Genomic DNA, 22,408 nt, shown 5'->3' on the forward strand with positions numbered 1-22,408 from the left:
TGGTAGATAAACAATAAAGCTAAGCATGAATCGAGCACTTGCAAAGTGGAATTTGTGTGTCTGGAAAAACATCCAAAGAAGAGGAGGAGGACGAGAATGATTGTGGACCCGGTCGTGGCTAGGGAACAGAGGCCAACATGGGGATGCAAATTTTGCGAGAGAGCTTGAGGTAACATCAACTATTTATTAGCCCCTACTATCATTTAGCGTTTATAGTGATATGATCATGCGGCATTTGTATTGGTTGTTATCAGTAGCTGTCACCCTAAATTTCTGACACTGTCAGAATTCATCCTCGGCTATCTTTGGTAGCAAAACTGTGACAACAGCCGTCTTTGAATCTCTCTCACTGTCTCCCCCATCGTTTTTGTAGCCACGATCAAAGATATCGCTGTTTCTTTCACATTGTTCATCTTTCGTCTGGGACAGCCCAAAATCGCACAGTGTGTCAAAGGCTTTAGATGTGGGATTTCATAGAATTCAGGTCTGTTTCCTGTCATTACCTCCGCTGTCTGTCTGTCTTCTCTGGACTACAAAAAGTTCACACATGCCAGATACAAATCAGCCATCCGCTACGTTGCCAGACATGAACAACTTATTAGAGCAGACTCTATGGCAGAGAAGCTCCTTAGCTGTAATGTAACTCGGTTCTGGAAGGAGGTGAAGGCCCTGAACCGGGGAAGCGTCTCCCTGCCTTGTTCAGTTGAGGGAGTAACTGGATCTGATAACATAGTGGAGTTGTGGAGGCAGCACTATTCCGCTATCTTTAACTGCTTAGACAGTGACCCATTGGAAGTGGGGAGCATCCCTGACAGCGAGGTAGTTGGAGTCACAGCTATTGAGGTGCATGAGGCAATAATTCAGCTGGCTAATCATAAAGCGGGCGGTCCGGATAATATCACTGCAGAGCATTTAAAGTATGCAAGCCCTAGGGTCTCTGTTCTGCTCGCCATATGTTTTACAGGCCTCATGTCACATGGGCTGCTGCCAAACTCCATGTTGCCTGTTACCTTCGTGCCAGTCATCAAGGATAAGACAGGCAAGGTGGGTAGCCTGGACAATTACCGGCCAATTGCACTTGCTAGTGTACTCTCCAAAGTTTTAGAGAAAATTTTACTATCTCGTTTAAGTCCATATTTAGGCACTGTTGATAATCAGTTTGGGTTTAAAGTAGGGATGCACCGATTGCGATTTTGTTGGCCGATTCCGATTTCCGATTTTTGAATAGTCTGACTTGCCGATACCGATTTTTGCCGATTCCGATTTTTTTTCTAAGAGCAATAATTGGCAGGTTATTTTTTTACTTTTTAACTTTGCTTTAATAGAAAATTAACATTCATGTCACATTTCTTATAATTTGCATGAGGTAGGACGATCTCACTCAAAAACATCTCAAAATAAAAGTGTTCCAGGTTACTGGACAGAGCTTTTCTTTTTTGTGTAAATACAAGGAATATAAAACAATTAATTCCAGTATATCCCACAGCTATCATGCATTTACTTTTCCAAAAGAAAAAAGGTGCAACAGAACAGGGGCTTCAGATGGAAAGTAGCCTATGGCTAAATCTGTTACAAAGCATCTCTTCCCCTATGGGGTTTAATGTTTTTTTTGTATAGGCCTATGTCCCTGCCAAATAAACTAATAAAATAAAATAAATAAACGTCAAAATGTTATCCATGGACAAGGAGTTTATAGCCTATAGCTCTGGAGCCCAGAGACCTTCGAAGCCATGCCCACTCTACAGTTGTGGATTTGGCTGTTATAGAGTAGCCTAGATGAGGAAATGAGTTTGAGTTGACTCTGTTTGAATATCGTAGTTTACACACAGAGCGCGTTTTTTTTTAATCCGCCATTCGAAAAAAAATCATCTCTCACAGAAAACCTTGCACACTGATGCGTTTTATTATTATGTTCGTCGTTCTATTCGCAATACGAAACAAAAGTCCTCTCCTGGCTGTACACGTTAACGTTGCTGTAATTGACAGGTGGGTCAAAACTCGCATTGCAATTTCGTGCCGTATATTCGCATCGCTCTTGATGTGTAAGGACCTTGGGTTACAACGTGACTGACAGATAGCAGCAGCAGCAGGCAGCGGTGATGTGGAGGCTGGTCGGGGAAGAGGGGACGGTGAGGTGAAGCGAGCCCCTCAGACTGGAGACTGTGGACTCCAACCTACCCGGCCCCTCTGCGGCTCCACACCGACATGCTGTGGCATGTGTGTACTGTGTAGTGGCAGCTTTTGTTTTGGCTGCAACTTACTCATCCACTCTGTCTCGCTGCTTTTGGGTGCGCGCACGTCACTTGAAAATCGGCTCACAGAATCGGCATTTTAGAGTGACCGGCGCAGATCACCGATCGAGGCCGATCACGTGAAAATTGGCCATTTCCGGTCACGTGCCGATCGATCGGTGCATCCCTAGTTTAAAGCCAAGCATGGTACTGACCTTTGCATCTATGGACTGAAATAAGTTATTGACATGTATAAAGGTAAACACTCCTCTGTCCTAGTGGGTTTCATTGATGCCTCTAAGGCATTTGACCGTGTAAAAAACCAGAAACTGTTCATTAAGCTGAGGGAGAGGGGTGTGCCTTGCAACTTGATTAGAATCCTGGCATACTGGTATGCAAACCAGACTATGCAGATCAAGTGGGGCAACGTGCGAGTCATGCCGACTCTGCTCCTTTTGGGGTTGGGAATGGTGTCCGTCAGGGAGGGCTTCTTTCTCCTGTGCTTTTTAATTTCTATATGAATGACCTTTCTGTGCAGCTCAGTAGCTGTAGAACTGGATGTGTGCTTGGTAACACTTTCATTAATCATTTTTGACGACCTGGCCATACTGTCGCCAAGCAGTGCGGGTTTCCAACAGCTGCTAAATATTTGTTCTGACTATGGTGTACAGTTTGATGTAAAGTACAATGCTAAAAAGAGTGTCATTATGATCTTCAGGACAAGAGATGATAGGGATCTCTCCTTCCCATCCTTTTATTTGTCAGGACATGTGCTGGATGTGTGTAGCAGTACTAAATATCTGGGCCACATCATTAATGATCATATGAGTGATGACGATGACATGTATAGACATCGACATATGTTGTATGCAAGAAAGAAGTTTTATTTCTGCTCTGAAGAGGTTAAGATAACCCTGTTCAAAGCCTATTGTACGCCGCTTTATACTGCCCCCTTGTGGGTCAAGTTTAAGCAGGCTAGCATTCAGAAACTGCAGGTGGCCGACAATTGACTGTATGAGAATACTGCTTGGGAGGCCAAGGTGTTGTAGTGCCAGTGAAATGTTTTGTGGTGTAGGGGTCAATACCTTTCATGCCCTACTGAGAAACCTGATAAGTTTATTTGTCGTCTGAATGTTTCTCAGAATATCATAATCTTGCTTCTGACTCAGCCCAGTCTTACTGCAATCAGGTATCACTCCAGCACTTGGGCTCATTGGGACAGGCTCTTATTGTAGTCTTTTTGATGTGCTGATGTTAATTGTTTAATTGTTTGATGTTGTTGTGTTGTTGTTTTTTACTGTGTGTTTTTTATTGGACCTTGTGTCTGCTAATAAATATTGATTGATTGATTTGATTGTCCGTCTGTCTGTCTGTCTGTCTGTCTGTCTGTCTGTCTGATAGTTAACAGGATTACAGAAAAACTACTGCATCGATTTTCAGAAACTTTGTAGAAGGGTGTAGCATGGGCCAAGGAGGAACCCATTACTTCTAGGAGCAGATCCGATCTGACTCATGAAAATTTGCATATCATAGCAGACTGGACTATTGGCCTTGGTGGAGTTCTGCCCTCTCTGAGTGCACTTCTACCTCCAATTCAATTCTGTGTTTGCTTCCAGCTGGTAGACTTTCACACTCACAGTGCTGAGCTGAGCTGGACTTTACAGCATGTCAGGAGCTGAGCTGGAGTTTACAGCATGTCAGTTCAGTGTCTGCTTGTCTCTCTGTGTGTGCAGATCGTGTTGCAGAGCAGCGCTCTGGGAGGAACGGTGGATGAGACAGAGGGTTTGATCAAACGCCACGAAGCCTTCGAGAAGCTACTCAGCTCCCAGGAGGAAAAGGTTTGTCCGCTGCCCTCCTGTGGTCTGAACTAGCATCATCCCCTGCTGTCTGAACTAGCATCATCCCCTGCTGTCTGAACTAGCATCATCCCCTGCTGTCTGAACTAGCATCATCCCCTGCTGTCTGAACTAGCATCATCCCCTGCTGTCTGAACCAGCATTGCCCCCTGCTGCCTGAACCAGCATCGCCCCCTGCTGTCTGAACCAGCATTGCCCCCTGCTGCCTGAACCAGCATTGCCCCCTGCTGTCTGAACCAGCATCGGGCAAAACCTTTGTGGCAGCTTGGCTGCTCCTTCAAAGCAAACTGAAAGAACAAGATCATTTAGCTACTCTTGGAGAATAAAAGAGAAAGGTGTAATGTTAAAAAGCAACATGTTTCATCAGGTTACAGAATCGCCTGTATAGACTGTTTTCACCAGAGCGCAACCCCACAGCACTTCCTTTTTCTCAGCATTCGGCAAACTGCAGAAATATTCACTTGACATCGTTACTTTTGTTTTCGCCGCTCAGCTGTATAGACGGTTTTCACGGAATGGTCAGTCCTGCACTTGAATGTTTTTTTTTCTTTTATGTCCATAGCAAACACTGCAACAGGAAGTGAGCGGGGGTTCAATTTAGAATGTTTTTGTTGTCAAGTTAAAACCGTCTATAGTCAACAATTAATATATTATTAGATCCAAAATTGCCACATCTGACATAGGGCATTCGTTGACACAAATGAACAGTGATTGGCCCAATACTGATAAATTCTTGAAGGATTCTTTCATTTTTTCTCTCACTAATGTATTAATGCATTATAGTGGGGCAAAGTACAGTAACACTTGGATTGTCTGCCTACAGAGAGTCTACAGAGTATTTGTAACATTTCAACAGCTTATTAGTTGACAGTCAACAATTCAATTGTATTCGCTTTGTCTGTAAGCAAGAGCTTACCATTGTCATAACAAGGAATAATTCTAGTCCCTTTTACAACCAAGCTACAACGGGGTAGCTCCATCGCCGTACACAGGCTAGCGTTGTTGCTGTCTCCGGTTTAGCTAGCAAGTTTGGTAGACACAATTTAATAGCTTTTTCTCAACAGCTGAGGAACTGAGCAGGAAATGGATTTCACCATTGAAATCAGCGTGAATTGTACATCTTAGTTATGTTTTAGGTCACGGTGGCGTTTTGAGAAATTGTTGTTACAGTTTGGGAAACAATAGCACATTCATTTAGAACCGTGATTAAACTTTGAACTACATTGTACAATACATGGTTTTGACGCACACCTGCTGGCCAATCAGGAAAAAGGATTCACCCAGTCCCAGACCATGGTATAAATGGTACTTATTCCCCAGCCAGCCCTCCTCTCTAAGCGTCCGTCCCTGTGTGTTCCCAGCTGTCCTCTCTGAAGGAGCTGGCTGAGCGCCTGAAGCAGCAGCTGAGCAGAGAGAAGAGTGGACGGATCCAGACCAAGCTCAAAGCTCTCCTCCAGCGACGTGATAGGATCAAGGAGCTGTCCGTCAAGCGCAGAGAGGAGCTGGACCTCTCCAGGCTGCTGTGCATCTTCAACCGCAACGCCGCAGAGGTAATGGACCCAGCGACCAATCAGAGAAAAATCTGAGAGAATTTCTGTCCCCCACAAACCTACCAAAGCATTTCATACCCGCTGTCACTCCTGTGTACAAGTGTCTAGAGCAGGGGTGGGCAACTGGGGGCCCATGGGCCGCATGCGGCCCCCGACCTCACTCAGTGTGGCCCTTGGGTCAATTTCAATTTCTCTCTTCTTTTTTTTTTTACAAGGCGGCGTTTTTGGTTAGGTGTTTTTTTTATTTTGCTGTAGATCCTAGAACATGGCGCTAATGGCATTTGTCCATCCACATATTGTTTAACGTTAGCATTTGAGCTAACACTATTGTAACAAACTACCGGTATATCCAGGATGCACATTGCACATGCAACATTACTAATCTGATTAATATGACATATTTGTGTGATGTACCCCATCAAATTGCTGTTAGCAGGCTGTTTTAAAGCTAGAGCAAAGTTTCTGGTGTCGTCTGAATGGAAGAATTACTACATTTTAATATGAAAAATGTTGGTATAATAAACTTTGATTAGCAGTCATTTTCATCAAATTAGTAGCTATAATTGGGAGTGATGGGGTTACAGTAGGCTACTGGTGGAAGTGCACGGTCACACAATCTGGCCCTCTGGTAGCAAGGAATTTTTTTGTGGCCCTCTCTATCATCAAAGTTGCCCATCCCTGGTCTAGAGTGCCAAAGTCCACCGGGTCCACCATGGGGCCTAGGGAGTGAAATTCCCTATTCATTGGTGTTTCGTAAAATCCTTATCGTCAGAATTACGAGAGAACATAGAACATTTCACTCTGACAAAAAAACAAACAACAAACAAAGAGTGAAATGTTCTATGGTCTCCCGTGATTCTGAATATAGCTGAATTGATTGGTTTGTCAGAGTAAAACTCTTTTATAAGGATTTTACAAAATTTCAATGGAAAAATGAATGGGGAATGCACTCCCTTAGGCCCCATGGGAAATCTCGTGATGGCGGGACTTTGGCACCCTATTGTGTGAACAGTTGGCACATTAAAATATTGCCAAGGACATTTGTTGTATTCATTGCGTCAAAACATGGAGAACAATAATCACTTCTGCAATCTTTTCTGGAATACTGATGCGTATTTCTTCTGGATGTGCCCACATAATCCAATTTTTTTTCATACTCAAAATTCACATTCATTTCCACCATTGGAACATAACTTGTGTTTGGGTGTTGGTCTGTCTTTCTACATGTCTCCCTGCATGCCTGTCTGTCTGTCTCTCAGGCAGAGGAGTGGGTGTCTGAGCGGATGGAGAAGATGGCGGAGGACGGGAAAGCCGACCTCAGCGTTTTACAGACCAAGATGAAGCTCCTGCAGAAGCACCAGGTGTTCGAGGCTGAGATCTTGTCTCACAGCAAGATCATCGGCTCTGTGCTGCTGGTGAGGCCCTGGGAGATGAGATGAGATGAAATTAAAGCCCCAACATGCAACTATTTTACCTAACAGCTTCTAAATCATTTTGATGGTACACTGACTTCTAATATGGAGAATGGCGCCTCTATCATTCCCACTCTGCGCCCCAATTGCCTGTTCTTTGATGTAACTTTGATGGTCCTACAGTACCTGGATGTAACTCAATTTCATGCTGCAGCTCTGTCATATTAAAAGCTTACGCTTTTATTGTGAAGAACATAAGTGAAATGTGTTTATCGCTCTGAGTTAGGATACTTGATACTTACTTGATACTTGCGAGTCTTCAATAAAACAAGTCGACACAACAGTATTTTGGGATATCTGGAGCTATTTCGCCCCAGTGAATCAGTTATAAACACTGCAGAGTTTGCAAAATAGAGAGTACAAGCAGAAACAGTAAAATAAGGCCAATATCTGAACGTACAAAGGCCGCTGTTGCTGCTGTTCAGCAGATTCCTACATATTTCACATTTTGTTTTGCAAAGAGCCTTCTGCTGTGCTGTCACTATCTTGTCTTTTAAACCTTTTGGTGAAATTTCTGTTGGTGAGTATATAGGCTTGTGTTTGATGCACTTTTCCCTCTAACTGTTACTTTGAAGTGTTTGGCTACTACTAGCCACCGAAACTAGACCTGTTTAAACATGTTAATTGTTCACAGCATGGGCTGAGGTCTCCAGCCACTGTGAATTAGCCTCTGATTGCTGAAGGCGTGGCTTTGACCCCCTGTTGAGCCAGTATTTCTTGGCATAGTCATGTTACAGCATCAGCTGTAAGCATCAGCCTCTGGGCACAAATACTATGGAGTCTATCTGCGGAAGTCCATCGAGGGTAGGCCAGAGAATAGGGGTTTTCTTTCTTCTTCTCTTCGACTAACGTCCTGCCCTTCTACCACACTATGTGTCTCTTTCCCATCCCTGTTGTAACATCAGCGCATAGCCCTGTAGACATGGTACCTACCTACAGGTGTAGCAACCCATGTAATCTTACTTGCCCTACGTGCATCAGTAATTGCTTTCGCATTACAAGGACTCTGGAACTGCTAGTCGGCTGTTAAGAAAACTAAAGCCATTTCAGTCCATGCTCTTTCTCAATCCCTCCACTTTCTAGCCCTCACTGAGACCTGGATCATACCTGCAAACACTGCTAGCAGCAGCACTGCTTACTCTTTCTCTTGCACTCCCAGAGCCTCTGGCCGCGGGGGTGGCACAGGACTCCTCATCTCTCCCAAATGGACCTACACGGTCACTCCTCTCTCCCATCTCTCTATATCCTCTTTTTTTTTTAAACCAAGGTTTTTTTATTCAAGGTTTTCCATTTCGTAATACAAACATTTATATCAAACTGTATCAAATCCCCTGAACCCCCCACCCCACCCCACCAGACCTGTAGAAAGAAAAAACACACAAAAAAAAAAAACACATTTATACACTAAGGCGTTACATTTTCAGCTTCCATGTTTTCCACAAATGTCAGGAAGGGCTGCCAAATGGCAAAAAATCTCAGTGCGGATCCTTGATTCGATTACCTGATCTTCCCTAGTTTGAGAAATTGCATAATATCTTTAATCCACTGAGATGAAGTGGGAGGACGAGGGTCTTTCCACTTAAGCAATATTAGTCATCTGGCTAACAAAGTACAATATGACATCATGTTGCACTTATAGTTATTTAGTTGGACATCCGGTGGTGCGACACCAAATAATGCTATAAAAGGGGATGGGACTATCGGTTCTTCTAAAATTTTTGAAAAAGTATCAAAAATAAATTGCCAGAAGTTAAGTAATCGTGGACACGTCCAAAACAAATGTAATAAACTTGCAGGAGCCTGTTTGCATCTATCACAGGTTGGATCCAAATCAGGTTTGATTCTGGACAGTCTAACTTTACACCAATGAAGTCGATGTACCACTTTAAATTGTATAACAGCATGTCTTTGACAGATGGATGATGAATATATTCTGCGAATAATATTTTGCCAAACTTCTTCTGGAATTTGTCCAAATCCTCTTCCCACCTATTTTTAAGAAGGTCTAAAGCTGTTGAATTATGGAGATTGAGAAGATCATATAACCTGCCTATAACCTGTTTAAAACCCATCCTGCAAAAGAAAATAGAGTCTAATAGGGATGTGGGGGGAAGCAGGGGAAAACAATCAAAGTGTGAGGCTATAAAATTCCGTAGGTGTAAATACCTGAAAAAATGTGTTCTAGGGATATTAAATTTGTTCTCTCTATATCCTCTTTTGAATCCGATGCTGTTGCCGTATCTCTACCTATCAAGTTCAACATTGTGGTAATCTACCGCCCGCCTGGTAAGCTTGGTGACTTCCTTGATGAGATGGAAGTCTTATCTTTCCTGAGGAGGGTATGCCACTCATTCTTGTGGGCGATTTCAACATCCAGCGAGTAACCTTGCAATCTCTGCCCTTCCTTCACTTCTTCTCATCTTTCGACCTCTGCCTCTCTCAATCTCCTCCAACTCACAAGGCAGGGAACGAGCTTGACCTGGTCTTCACCAGATCCTGTTCCACCTCCAACCTCACTGTGACTCCTCTTCCTGTATCTGACCATCACTTTATAAACTTCTCCCTTCCCATCTCCCTCCCCACCTCCCACCCATCATCCTCTCACTCTATCGCCACCCAACACAACCTAAAAACTCTCTCACCTAACTCCCTCTCTTCTGCTGTCCTCTCCTTGCTTCCCTCAGCAGAGCAGTTATCTCTCCTGTCCACGGAGGAGGCTTCCACTACTCTTCTATCCTCTCTCTCCTCTGCTCTTGATTCTCTCTGCCGACTCACCACTAAGCTGGGAGAGAGAGGGCGACCAGCTACAGAGCTCCGTAAACTTCGTAGGATATAGGCTTTTTTCTTAGAGTAATCTCGTTTTGTTTATTATTTCGTTTGTAAATATCCAGTGTATATATCAACGTCTTTTATATAGTGCACATAGTAGCGTATTTGCACTTTTTGCGGAAAAAGAGCACAACAACGGGGACTATTGTTTGCTCCCGCTGCGTGCCAAATGGAGGATATCAACAAAGATATCAACAACAGGACTCTAACCAGCGCTACCACGTACAGATACAACAGGGACGCGCTAATAAACATCAGAAATAAACATTGAAATCACCCCAACCAGGACTGGTTGGCACCGGACCTCGCCAAATTCCCTGAACTCAAACAACAGCAACGGAGAAGAGGGAGGTGAGGAGGATTAAACGCCCGCCTAAGGAGACGGGCAAACAGACCACCTTTGCCGAGCGTTCTTCTGGCTAATGTACAGTCGCTTGAAAACAAAATGTGCGAACTAAGAGCATGAGCACAATTTCAAAAGGACATAGCGAGCTGCAACGTTATGTGTCTGACTGAAACCTTTCTCTCACCTGAGACAGCAGACCACGCCATCACAATACCTGGATTCAGCCTGCACAGGGCGGACAGAGACGCAAAACGTTCCGGTAAGAAGAGAGGGGGCTGTGTTTGTTTGATGATTAATAAGAACTGGAGTACCAACAACACTAATATTGGGACGTTTTGCTCAGCAGACCTGGAGTATGTTATGTTTCAGTGCGTACCTCACTACAGTCCCAGGGAGTTTACTACAGTCACCCTCACAGCTGTGTATATCCCACCACAAGCAGACACAAATAACGCTCTCAGAGAATTGGACCACGCGATCAGCGCACAGAAGGCAAGACAGCCAGAAACGGCGCTGGTGGTCGCAGGAGATTTTAATAGAGTGAACCTGAAAAAAAGAATGCCCACCCTCCACCAGAACATACATTTCAGCACACGGGGTAAAAACACATTGGACCAGTGCTACACAAATATTCCTGGCTGCTACAAAGCAACACCCCGCCCCCCATTCGGCAAATCGGACCATGCCTCTATCTGGCTCATCCCTAGACACAAACCAAAGCTCAAACAACACCCCCCCAGCCTACCGAACCACCCAACGCTGGTCAGACCAATCAGATGACATCCTGAGAGACTGTTTCGACCAAGTGATATGGGGGGAATTCAACACAGGAGACCTGGAAGAATATGCTGAAACGGTGTTATGTTTTATTAAAAAATGCACCGAGGACATAGTCCCCACAAAAACAGTTAAAACAATGCCAAACCAGAAACCCTGGATCAACTGTGATGTCCGGGCTGCACTTCACGCCCGGACCACCGCCTTCAAGTCCGGGACGCCAGAACAATACAAGCAGACGAAATACGCCCTCCAAGCTACAATCAAAAAAACACGGAGAGAATACGGCAGGCAGCTGGAGGCGAAACTGGACTCCAACAACCCCAGACACCTGTGGAGAGGACTCCATGCTGCCACAGACTTCAAAGGGGAAAGACAACAGCAAAACCCCAACGCGTCACCCACCCTGCCAGACGAACTCAACGCGTTCTACGCCAGGTTTGACCCCTCTGCCAGAGCGTCCACCCCCCAACCCACCACATCTCCCCCCCCACCTTGCCCCCCCCCCCCCTCTCCTCCCCCTCCCCGCAACCTCTCCCCCCCACCACCCCCCCTTAAGGCCTGCGCCCACCAGCTGGCAGGCGTATACACAGACATTTTCAACCAGTCCCTCTCCCTCCGGCAAGTTCCCTCCTGCTTCAAAGCGGCAACGATCATCCCCATGCCCAAACAGCAGAAAGTGACCAGCCTAAATGACTGGCGCCCAATAGCCCTCATGCCAGAGTCCTGCGCGGGTCTGATTTTCAAGACCCGGTTCCGCCCGGCCCTGCGACGTGCAGTACTGACCCCGCTCCGCGAACCCGCTCATATGATCAATCAGTACCGCAACCCACCCCGCCCCGCAGACATGAGACCCGCGCCCCGCTCCGCTTCCGCATATATAATTGTTTTTTAAGTGAACACAACCAAAGTAACTGCGATTGTTTCACAATTCACACAGGAAGCCAGGGTTCGAGTTATGGGGGGACCTATGGGGTCTTGGACCCCATAGCTAGAGTCTGGGACCCCATAGTCCAGAACACCTGTGGGACCCCCACAAATATAACTTTTTTATTTTTATTTATTTTTTCCTTTTTTGTGTTCCAAATAACACATTTTTTGATGGAAGAATTATTATTATTTATGTTAACTAGATAAATAGGCTAAATAAGAAACATGTTTTCAGTTTTCCCAAAACAACCGTTTGAATTGTTGTGTGAAATAGGCTGCATTTCACCTCCAAGCCACCATGTGCCGCCCATGAGCGCGTGTTCTACTGCTACAACCGAGTTGCAGGGAGAAGAAGCCACAACATGCAACCATCACGTGATGTAAACAGCCGCCTGAGCCAACAAGATCTTATTAATCTTTAGTATAGCGTTATCATGCCACTGAAGAAAAGGCTGAAGCTGCCAACGGGGTGTACAAGCCTGGATAGCTTCGGTTTCAGAAAGAAACAAAGAACGACTTCAGACAAGGGACAACGACCTGTTAGTGCAACAGCTAGGTTGCTACTAGCTAGTAGGTAAGCTAACGTTATGGTCTGATGATGAGAGGAGAGGAGCGCTTCTTGTTGTTGTTTTTAGATAGCGTTTCTTGCTGAGTGCAGAGAACTGCTCGGAAAGCAAATTGTATGAGCATTATGTATTTATTTTTGTAGTTTTTGATTTATAAGTGCAGAGACAGAGTTAAATAAATGTTAATTTAAGTTAAGCAATTTTGTCTCATTTGTAAAATTAAATTGTTGTATTTTATCAGATGCAAGTGTAAGACTGAATAATAACATCATACAACAGTCTAAACCGAATGTTAATTTAAAATGAGATATTCCTCTAAATCTGGCTTCAAACGGCCACAATTTGAGGAAAAAACGGCCCAATTTTTTTTCGCCGACCCCCTCCGGGGGCCACCGATTTAGGGGGACCCCATAGCTATCTGACTATAACTCGAACCCTGCAGGAAGCGAATAGCGGTCTTTTCTGGCCGAGTCATTGACGAGAGCCAACAACGGTGGTCGGTGCAGTCGGACTCGGCAGGCATTGCATAACGTTATTTACAATTAAGCACATTGACTGTGTTTTGTCACTGGTGCCAGTGCCAGCAGGCCAGCCAGCAGCTAAAGGAAACATGCTAGCCTTGCTGGCGCTAGCTGTCATGCAATGCAACAAGCTAGCTAGCATAGGTCTAGGTCATTTCTGTTTATACCTGACCGGAGCGAGGGAGAGCTGACCCGGAAGGAAAGGACCAGCGGAAATGATTGAGGTCAAAGACGTCAGGTCAGACTCAGACAAAACATGAAGTTACACACCGACTGAATTATTATTGTTATATAAAAAGTAAATAAAAATACATATATTATACAACACCCGCGACCCGGGCCACATGTTGTTTATTCTACCCAGATCCGAACCCGCAAATAAAATGAAGACAAAATAACACCCGCCCCCCGCATTTTTTTGCGGGTACCCGGCGGGGCCCCGCGGAACCCCGACCCGGTGCAGGACCCTGCCTCACGCCCATAGCCAGCAAGTGCTTTGAAAGGCTAGTCATATCACAGATCCACCCCACACTCCCCCCGGACCACGACCCGCTCCAATTTGCATACCGACCCAACAGGAGCACGGCGGATGCAATAGCACACGTACTCCACACTGCCCTCTCACACCTGGAGGGGAAGGACACGTATGTGAGAATGCTGTTCGTGGACTACAGCTCAGCATTCAACACCATAGTACCCTCCAGGCTGATAAGCAAGCTCAAGGTCCTGGGACTAAACACAGCAATGTGTGACTGGATCCTGGACTTTCTGACAGACCGCCGCCAGGTGGTGAGAGTGGGCAACCTCACCTCCTCTCCACTGACGATCAGCATAGGAGCGCCCCAGGGATGCGTCTCCAGCCCCTTCTGGTACGACCTCTACACCCACGACTGCGTGGCGACTCAAATCTCTAACACCATCGTGAAGTTTGCAGACGAGTCGACACAGCAGTCGTGGGGCTGATCTCCAGGGGCGACGAGACAGCCTACAGAGAGGAGGTGAAGGCCCTAGAACAGTGGTGCCAGGACAACCACCTCTCTCTGAACATCTCCAAGACCAAGGAGATCATTGTAGACTACAGGAGGGGGGGGGGCGCACACCCCCCAATCACCATCAACGGCACAGTGGTGGAAAGGGTGTACAGCTTCAAGTACCTGGGAGTCAACCAGGACCTGACATGGGCCGGTCACACCGCCACTGTTGTCAAAAAGGCCCAACAGCGACTACACGGACTCAGGCGCCTAAAGAAATTTGGGCTAAGGCCAGAAATCCTTAGGGACTTCTACAGAGGCACCATTGAAAGCCTGCTGACTGGCTGCTTCACCACCTGGTACGGGAACTGTACCACCATGGACCGCTACGGAGAGTGAGACGCGCGGCCCAGCACGTAACAGGATGTGAGCTGCCAGAACTGCAGGAACTATATAACCAGCGGTGCCTCAGGAGGTCCCTGAAGATCATCAAAGACACAAACCATCCCCACAACAGCCTGTTCTGCGGATTGCAGAACATAAAACGGCAATTAGAACCAAAAATATGGACTATGCAATTGCCCGTCATTACAGCCAATGTAATCATGGCTCCCCGGCCTCACTTAAATTCTGGGGATTAGAAAAAGTTTCTCCTTCCCCTAGAGGCGGAGATATCATTAAAAAACTACTCTGTAGAGAAGCTTTTTGGATAACTGAGTTGAATTCAGTCAAACCTCTGGGTCTCAATGAAGAATTAAATCTTAGTTGTTTTTTGTAAATTCCTAACCATGTCTTTTATTATCACTACCAAGTCCATTCCTGTACCTATTTTAAAATGTTCTACTTTTCTACGATTTAATTTCTATTATTGTTATATATAATTGTTGATGAATTTTTCATCGTTGCAGTTTGAGATGTATGGTTAACCAGGGCAGGGACTTGTATAGGAAACTGATGGTTGCCATTTCCCTCCCTCTCCTTGCCCACTAGGTGGAGTCATGGCCGACTTTGATTGGTTCATCCTACCCCCCTCCCCCCCCCCCCCCCGCCCCTCCTAAAATTTTCTATTGAGGGATGTTCTATGGGGATGCATTGTTGTATTGTTTGTTGTATTTCTTAAACTATATTTTTGGTTTTGACTTATCCATTGTGGATTGCATTGATGTATTTTTTTATATGTACATGAATTCTTTCTCTGTCATGTTAATAATGTCATGGCAATAATGCAATCTTCCACTTATCACCTCCTCCCCCTCCCTCCAGCCTGAGCTGGATCAGTTCTGATTATGGGAGGAGGTTATAAAAAGACAAATGTAAAGCACTGTTGTTTAACTCTGATGAAGACACAGTAGTGTCGAAACGTTAGTTCAATAAAAAACTTCATTATACACTTGATCTGTGTGCTCCAGTACCTGTTGGATTACATCCAATCATCTATATTGTAAGTTTGCCTTCTCTGAGAAGCACCAGACCAGCCTGCTGGGCTGTAGAGGTTGAGGGGCGCTTAACTACATCCTACATAAAGCCTGTTCTCCCTGTTACCCTCAGGGAGAAGATACAGGGTCCCAAAAGCACGCACAAATCGCTTGAGGGACAGTTTCTTCCCGCAGGCCACGAGACTCCTTAACATACACAAATAGTGTAGTAGCTGTACTGTACCGCACTGTAGATGCTACCATTAGGTATGTGTAATGTTTAATTGTATGTTTAATTAGGTATATGCTATTTGCACCTGTACGTCAAATACGTCGAATTCAAAATGTTTAAGTACGTCCAAGTATGCACATGACATGTGCACCTATGTGCAGTGAATATGCCACTGTCTCTGACTTGTCTTATCACTCTACTGCCTTATTGCTTGTTGTGTCTCTTGTTGTTTTTGCACTCATATGCCCTGTTATATTTGTACTATGTTGTAAACGGAGTTCACAGCACAAGAATTTCACACGTGATACTTGTACTACGGAGTGACAATAAAAATCTTGAATCTTGAATCTTGAAGCCTGCTCAATCTTCTCCCCCTGCTCCTTAGTTGTCTGAATCTCTGCGAACTCATCGAACAGAGCTTTGGGCAGCTGAGAGGAAATGGAGGAAATCACATCACCCTGAAGATATCTCTACCTACCACCATATCCTCTCCAACTTCACCTCCGCTGTCTCAAAAGCAAAAACTTCCTTCTTCATCTCTGAAATCCAGTGATCTGCCTCCAACCCCAGTAAACTGTTTTCCACCTTCTCCACCCTCCCTTATCAGTTCCTCTCTGTCCTCAGGTCTTGTTCCGGCTACTCTAAAGACTGCTAGAGTCAAGCCTCTGCTTAACTCATTCATGGCCAAAGACGTCTTTGACGTGTTATCAGGAATAGCCCAGAGGGCCAATGACGTGTTTGACGTGTTTTTGTTTTTATTAGTGCAGCGCGTAGTTCAAACACTTCCCCAGCCTGTGACATGTTATCAGGTCCCTAGCCTCAAAGTCAAGCCGACAACACGCGATCAAACACATACCGCAGCTGTTGTTTTGAAATGAGCAGGAGGAAAAACAGAAAACAGAGAAACGCGCTTCCTTGTAGAGAGGAGAAACGCCATTGAAACGCCCCTCGGCGCGCTGCACTGGTCGCCTTGCTGTAGGGCAGAGCGAGAAAGTAATCCAGAGATGTGAGGAATGAGGAAATGATCGATCAGTTTGACGGGTAATCCAGAGGGTGGTGAGGACATGTTGAATAGCCGAGGGGAAAACGGGAACGATCAAACGGCAGGGAGGATAGGACAGGGATACATGGACGAGGACGGGTGGACCAGAACGAAACAAAATAAACACACGAACAGCTAACAATAACTAAGGCGGGCAGAAGCGGCAGTCACAGCAGCAGACGCCAGCAGTACTCAGACCCGGAAACAACGTAACGAAGATAAAAGGGGGATCGTGTGTGTGTGTGTGTGTGTGTGTGTCTGTCTGTCTGTCTGTCTGTCTGTCTGTCTGTCTGCACACTCACACTGAGTAAACTGTATTGTTGAATGTAAAAAAAGCACTTCATGTATATATATATATATATATATATTATTATTTTTGTCATTTGTGTCATAATGAATAATATTTACATGTCTGATGTCAATACAGTTCAAAATAAAAGAATTGAGAGCGAGTTCTGCCTGAGATTGTGTCGTTTACAAAAATGGCCTTTTCTCCTGTTTGTCTTCTCAGAGAGACCTTTTTGGTGAAAACAGGGTGTATATAAATGGCTATAAGTAGAGTACAGAACATGCTAAAAGCTCACTTTTTTTTCCTGGTGAACCCAGAGACGTACATCTTCATTTTGAGGTATTGCAAATCACTTTGGTGCTAATAGATAATTTACTGTGGGTCTTGAAAGATGACCAACAATTATGAAAATCTTTGGCCTGTGCTAAATATTGGCAGTCCTAAACTGGCCATGAATGAGTTAAGAACCCATCCCTTGACCCTACTGCTATCCAGAACTACAGACCTGTCTGTCTCTCTTCTCTCATTCCTTTCGAAAACCATTGAACGAGCAGCTTCCGATCAACTTTCTCTCTATCTCTCCCAGAACGACCTCCTGGACCCTCTGCACTCCGGTTTCAAGGCTTCTCACTCTACTGATACAGCTCTCTTTGCAGTCACAGAGGCCCTTCACACTGCTAAGGCCTCATCCCTCTCCTCTGTCCTTGCCCTACTTGACCTGTCTGCTGCTTTCAATACAGTCAACCACCAAATCCTTCTCTCCATTCTGTCTGACGTAGGTATATTAGGATCTGCACACTCCTGGTTTGCTTCCTATCTAACCGCTCATACCGGGTCTCATGGAGAAGATCCCTCTCCAGATCCTGCCCTCTTACCACCAGTGTCCCCCAGGGCTCAGTCTTGGGCCCCTTGCTATTCCTTCTCTATATCAGATCTCTTGGCCATGTGATCTCATCTCATGGCTTTTCTTATCACTGCTACGCTGATGACAATCAGCTCTACCTCTCCTTCCCCCCTTCAGACACACAAATCGAGGCACGCATCTCTGCATGCCTCAAAGACATCGGTGACTGGATGTCTGCCCACCACCTCAAGCTCAATCTTGGTAAGACAGAGCTATTCTTCCTCCCATGGAAAGACTGCCCTCTCACAGACCTCTCCATCTCCATTGACAACACTAATGTGCTTCCCTCTCAAACAGCTAAGAACCTCGGGGGGGTCTTTGACAACCAGATGTCCTGCTCGGCCTACATCGCTGTGACAGCACACTCCTGTAGGTTCTCCCTGTACAACATCAAAAATCTGTCCATTTCTCACGAGGGAAGCGACTCCTGGTCCAGTCACTTATCATCTCCCGCATGGGCTACTGCAACGTGCTTCTGGCCGGCCTACCTGCCTCTGACATCAGGCAGCTTCAGCTCATTCAGAACACTGCAGCCCGTCTGGTGTTCAACCCAAATTCTTTCATGTCACTCCCCTCTTCCAGGACCTTCACTGGCTTCCCATCTCGGCACAGATCAAATTCAAGACACTGGTACTAGCCTACAGGGCAGTACACCAGACCTACAATCCATGGTCAGGCTCCAAACCTCACACTGCCCCCTCCGCTCCACCAGTGCAGGACGCTCCGCCCCTCCTCTGCTACGTGGGCTCAAAAGTCGCTCATCCCGATCGCGACTCTTCTCGTCCCTGGCACCACAATGGTCGAACGAGCTGCCCCCTTCGGTCAGGACAGCCGAATCACTGCCCATCTTTCGGCAAAGACTAAAAACACACCTTTTCAGGCTCCACCTGGGGCCATCTTGAACTAACATCTCCCTCTCTAAAAATTTTTTTTAATTACTTTCTACAAGTGCCACTCTATTCCTAAAGTTGTAGCTGTCATAGCTTGTGTTGCATAGTTGATCTCTCTATTGTTGACAAAATGTGATATTAAGTCGCTTTGGATAAAAGCATCTGCCAAATGATGTAATGTAATTGGTGCTTTAATTTAGATGAGATGAAACGAGGAGAAATGGAACACGGTGAAATTAGTGAGGTGTGATAACCAAACGTCAGTATTTGAGGAGTTGGGAGTGAGAACCTGTTGGTCAAACGTCACAGTTCGGACCTCCATGTGTTGTGTGCCTCCAGGCTGGGGAGGAGCTGGTCTCCCTTCACCACCCCCGGTCCAAGGAGGTGCGACGCAGCACCGCCGCCCTGCAGCTCCACTGGGAGGCGCTGAAGAAGGCAGTGGTCGCCCGAGGGAAAGTCCTGGAGGACAACAGAGACTTCCTGGAGTTCCTGCAGAAGGTCGAAGAAGTGGAGGCTTGGATACGACACAAGGTAGTAGGGCTGGCACGGATCACGGATAATCCGTGGCCCGTACGGATCAGCCCCCACGGTTCGGAATGCGGTTCGTAACGTCAATGGTCCGCGGACACCCCCCCCCCCCTTTCGTTTCATTTAACGTTTAACGTTAGTGTATGACAACGCCTGCAGTGCAGCCAGACACAGACAGGCATCATCATAGCACAAGTGAGCTTCCTCATCCCTTGTCGCCGCTGTAAAGCCTCTCTGAAGGCTGTGGCTAGTGGCTACTAAAGACAAACTTATTTCAACACTGAAAAAGCACACGAATGCGATCAGCGTGTTGCGGGCTGCACAAGATAACGAGAGCCACAACACACACACACACACGCGCACACGTTTCACAAACACATTATCACTGGACGGTGAAATGTTGCCTTGGACACATAACAACAAAACAACACGTGGGACCACCGAGTAGCTTAACCTAGCATCAACGTTATGTTTTCAGACTCACCCGGTCTGGTCTGTACCCGTGTCAAGTGACTACGTTAGCAAGCAACAGCCAGGAAGTTAGGCGCAGTGCCACCTAAAACAGGAAGTTGGGTTGTTCTGCCTTCAGAGTAAAAGCATAAATTGTGTCACTTATGAGAAAAAAATATGTTTCGAGCTGTGCAGGGCAACAAATGGTTAGAGAAGTATAATAGTATTAAAAAATCAAATCGAAAATATAATTTTGAGAGAAAAAATCTGATATACTGTATATATTTTTTTTGCTGATCCGAAAAATCCGTGATCCGTGGCTCGAAATCCGTCACGGGATCCGATCCATGGGTTTTCTGATCCGTGCCAGCCCTACAAGGTAGGATATCATATCTACACTATAATGACAGGAGTGTCTGTCTCTCTGTGTGTCTCTCTCTCTCTCTGTCCTTCCTGTATCTCGAGAACCGTTAGTCCGATCGACTTCAAACTTTGGGAGTACGCTAAGGGGGACCTGATGGAGTGCAGTCCCCTGTTTTCGGCAATTCGGCATAGCGCCACCTACTGGCAACAAAAACTTGTGGAGTCTTGTTTATTGGTCATTATTTTTGCAGTTAAGGCTCAATAGTTTTGGCGCATTGAACCAGATATTTTTGCACAATTTGAGCAACATATCTGCATATCTGTGCCACTTCTTCTAATGTGCCATTTTTTTTTTTTTTTTTTTTGACAGGACAAGAATACAGCAGATGTCAAAACATTATCACATTACTTTCAAATGACAAGTTCTCTGTCCCGTATTTTTTTTCTTTTTTACACACTAACAACTTACCAAAACAAAAACACGGGAGTATACCAAAATTATATCCACATCCCCAGACATCTTCCCCCTTCTCAATACTAGGCTGCACACAGCCATTCAATACAGTATAAACATAAGATACAAACATGGATGGACAACACAAAACATACACCATAGCAGACAAAAAAAACAAAAAAAGTGCCTTATTGTCGTATTTAGCTCTGAGTGTTACCAGCTCATCACATCAAGTGTCCACAAACTTCAGTCAGACACTCCCCCCGATCAAGGCCAGGAAAGAACCCCACACCCTATGGAAAACATCCTCTCTGCCCTTTATTCTATATGTAATCCTTTCAAAGTTGGCCATTCTCGTCATGAGCTCAATCCATTCTTTAAAATCACATGGGCTACACGATTTCCAGTGTCTCAATATAATCCTACATCCTGTTGTTGTGGCCAGACGCACCCATTGCCTCTTCTGTTTATTCACAACAATATTGTCCGGCAACAGACCCAGTATACACATAGCCGGAGATTTAGTCGTCTGTAATTTAAATAATTTATTCAGGAGAGAGATGACCTCCTCCCATAAGTGTTCATTCTTTTCACAAAAATACAACAAGTGTACAAGAGTACCGCATTCTTTCTCACATCTCCAGCATGTGTCACTGTTCCTTAATTTAAGTTTGGCTAATTTACTGGAGTCCAATAGCTTCTATTTAGCAATTTATACTGAATAAGCTGAGATTGCGCTTCACGTGAACATGTATGCCAAGAGGCAACAAGCTCCCTCCATCTGCCGCCTTCAATGTTTTCACCCACATCTTTTTCCCAACACAATCTCAAACCTTCCAGTGGGGGTAATTGTGCACTTTGAATAAGCCCATAGGACATAGAGGCTCCACCCTTTTTATCCCACATTATGTGGAACAGCTCCTGAATCCCAGTTTGAGGGTCCAAATTGTCTTTCCTAATGGCCAGAATACAACGCTTTATTTGTACATATTTCCAAAAATCCTCTTGACCAAGATTGTATTCCCTCTAATGTCCCACTTCTTCTAATCTTCTCTCTCTCTCTGTCCTTCGCGTATCTCGAGAACCGTTGGTCAGATCGACTTCAAACTTCGGGAGTACACTGAGGGGACCTGATGGAGTGCAGTGCCCTATTTTCATGCAATTCTGCATAGTGCCACCTACTGGCAACAAAAAATGCAGTTTATTTCAAGAACCGTTCATCTGATTTACTTCAAATTTGGGGTGTGTGCTGATGGGAACTCGACACAGTGCAGTGCCGAATTTCATGCAATTCGGCACAGCGCCACCTACTGGCAACACAAAAAGTGGTTTATCTTGAGAACCGTCCGTCCGATCGACTTCAAACTCGGAGAGCGCACGGAGTGCAGAGAGCTGAATTCCATGCAATTCAGCATAGCGCCACCTACTGGCAAGACAAAAAGCGCTTAATTTTATCTTGAGAACTGTTCGTCTGATCGACTTCAAACTCGGGGAGTGCGCTTAGAGCAGGGGTGGGCAACTATTTTTCATGGGGGGCCACATGAGAAACACAGATTGTTGCCGGGGGCCGAACAAATATTGTCATGCCGTAACCCATGGATGGGCAACTTTGATCATAGAAAGGGCCACAAAAAAATTTCCTCGCTACCAGATTTTGCTGAGGGCTGAACGGCGCCAGCGCGAAAAATTTAGGGCATTTGAAGCCAGGTTTAGAGGAATAACTCATTTTAAATTAACAGTTGTGATGCAGTCTTAACCACCAATATTTGATCCTTTTCTCACTCACTCCTAC

General features: G+C 45.4%; 1 protein-coding gene across 1 annotated transcript in view; it reads left to right on the forward strand.

Moving 5' to 3' along the window:
• Positions 1-22,408, forward strand: part of sptbn5 (spectrin, beta, non-erythrocytic 5) — a gene marked incomplete at both ends in the record, with an annotated part of 320,085 nt that overhangs the window by 164,820 nt on the left and 132,857 nt on the right. The window contains 4 exons of the mRNA XM_083633035.1: positions 3,965-4,069; positions 5,449-5,637; positions 6,897-7,052; positions 19,161-19,352. Coding sequence (XP_083489161.1) covers positions 3,965-4,069; positions 5,449-5,637; positions 6,897-7,052; positions 19,161-19,352 — 642 coding nt within the window. The remainder of the gene's footprint in view (positions 1-3,964; positions 4,070-5,448; positions 5,638-6,896; positions 7,053-19,160; positions 19,353-22,408) is intronic.

Source organism: Poromitra crassiceps (genome assembly GCF_964638095.1).
Source record: "Poromitra crassiceps genome assembly, chromosome: 3".
NCBI classification, from domain to species: Eukaryota; Metazoa; Chordata; class Actinopteri; order Beryciformes; family Melamphaidae; genus Poromitra; species Poromitra crassiceps.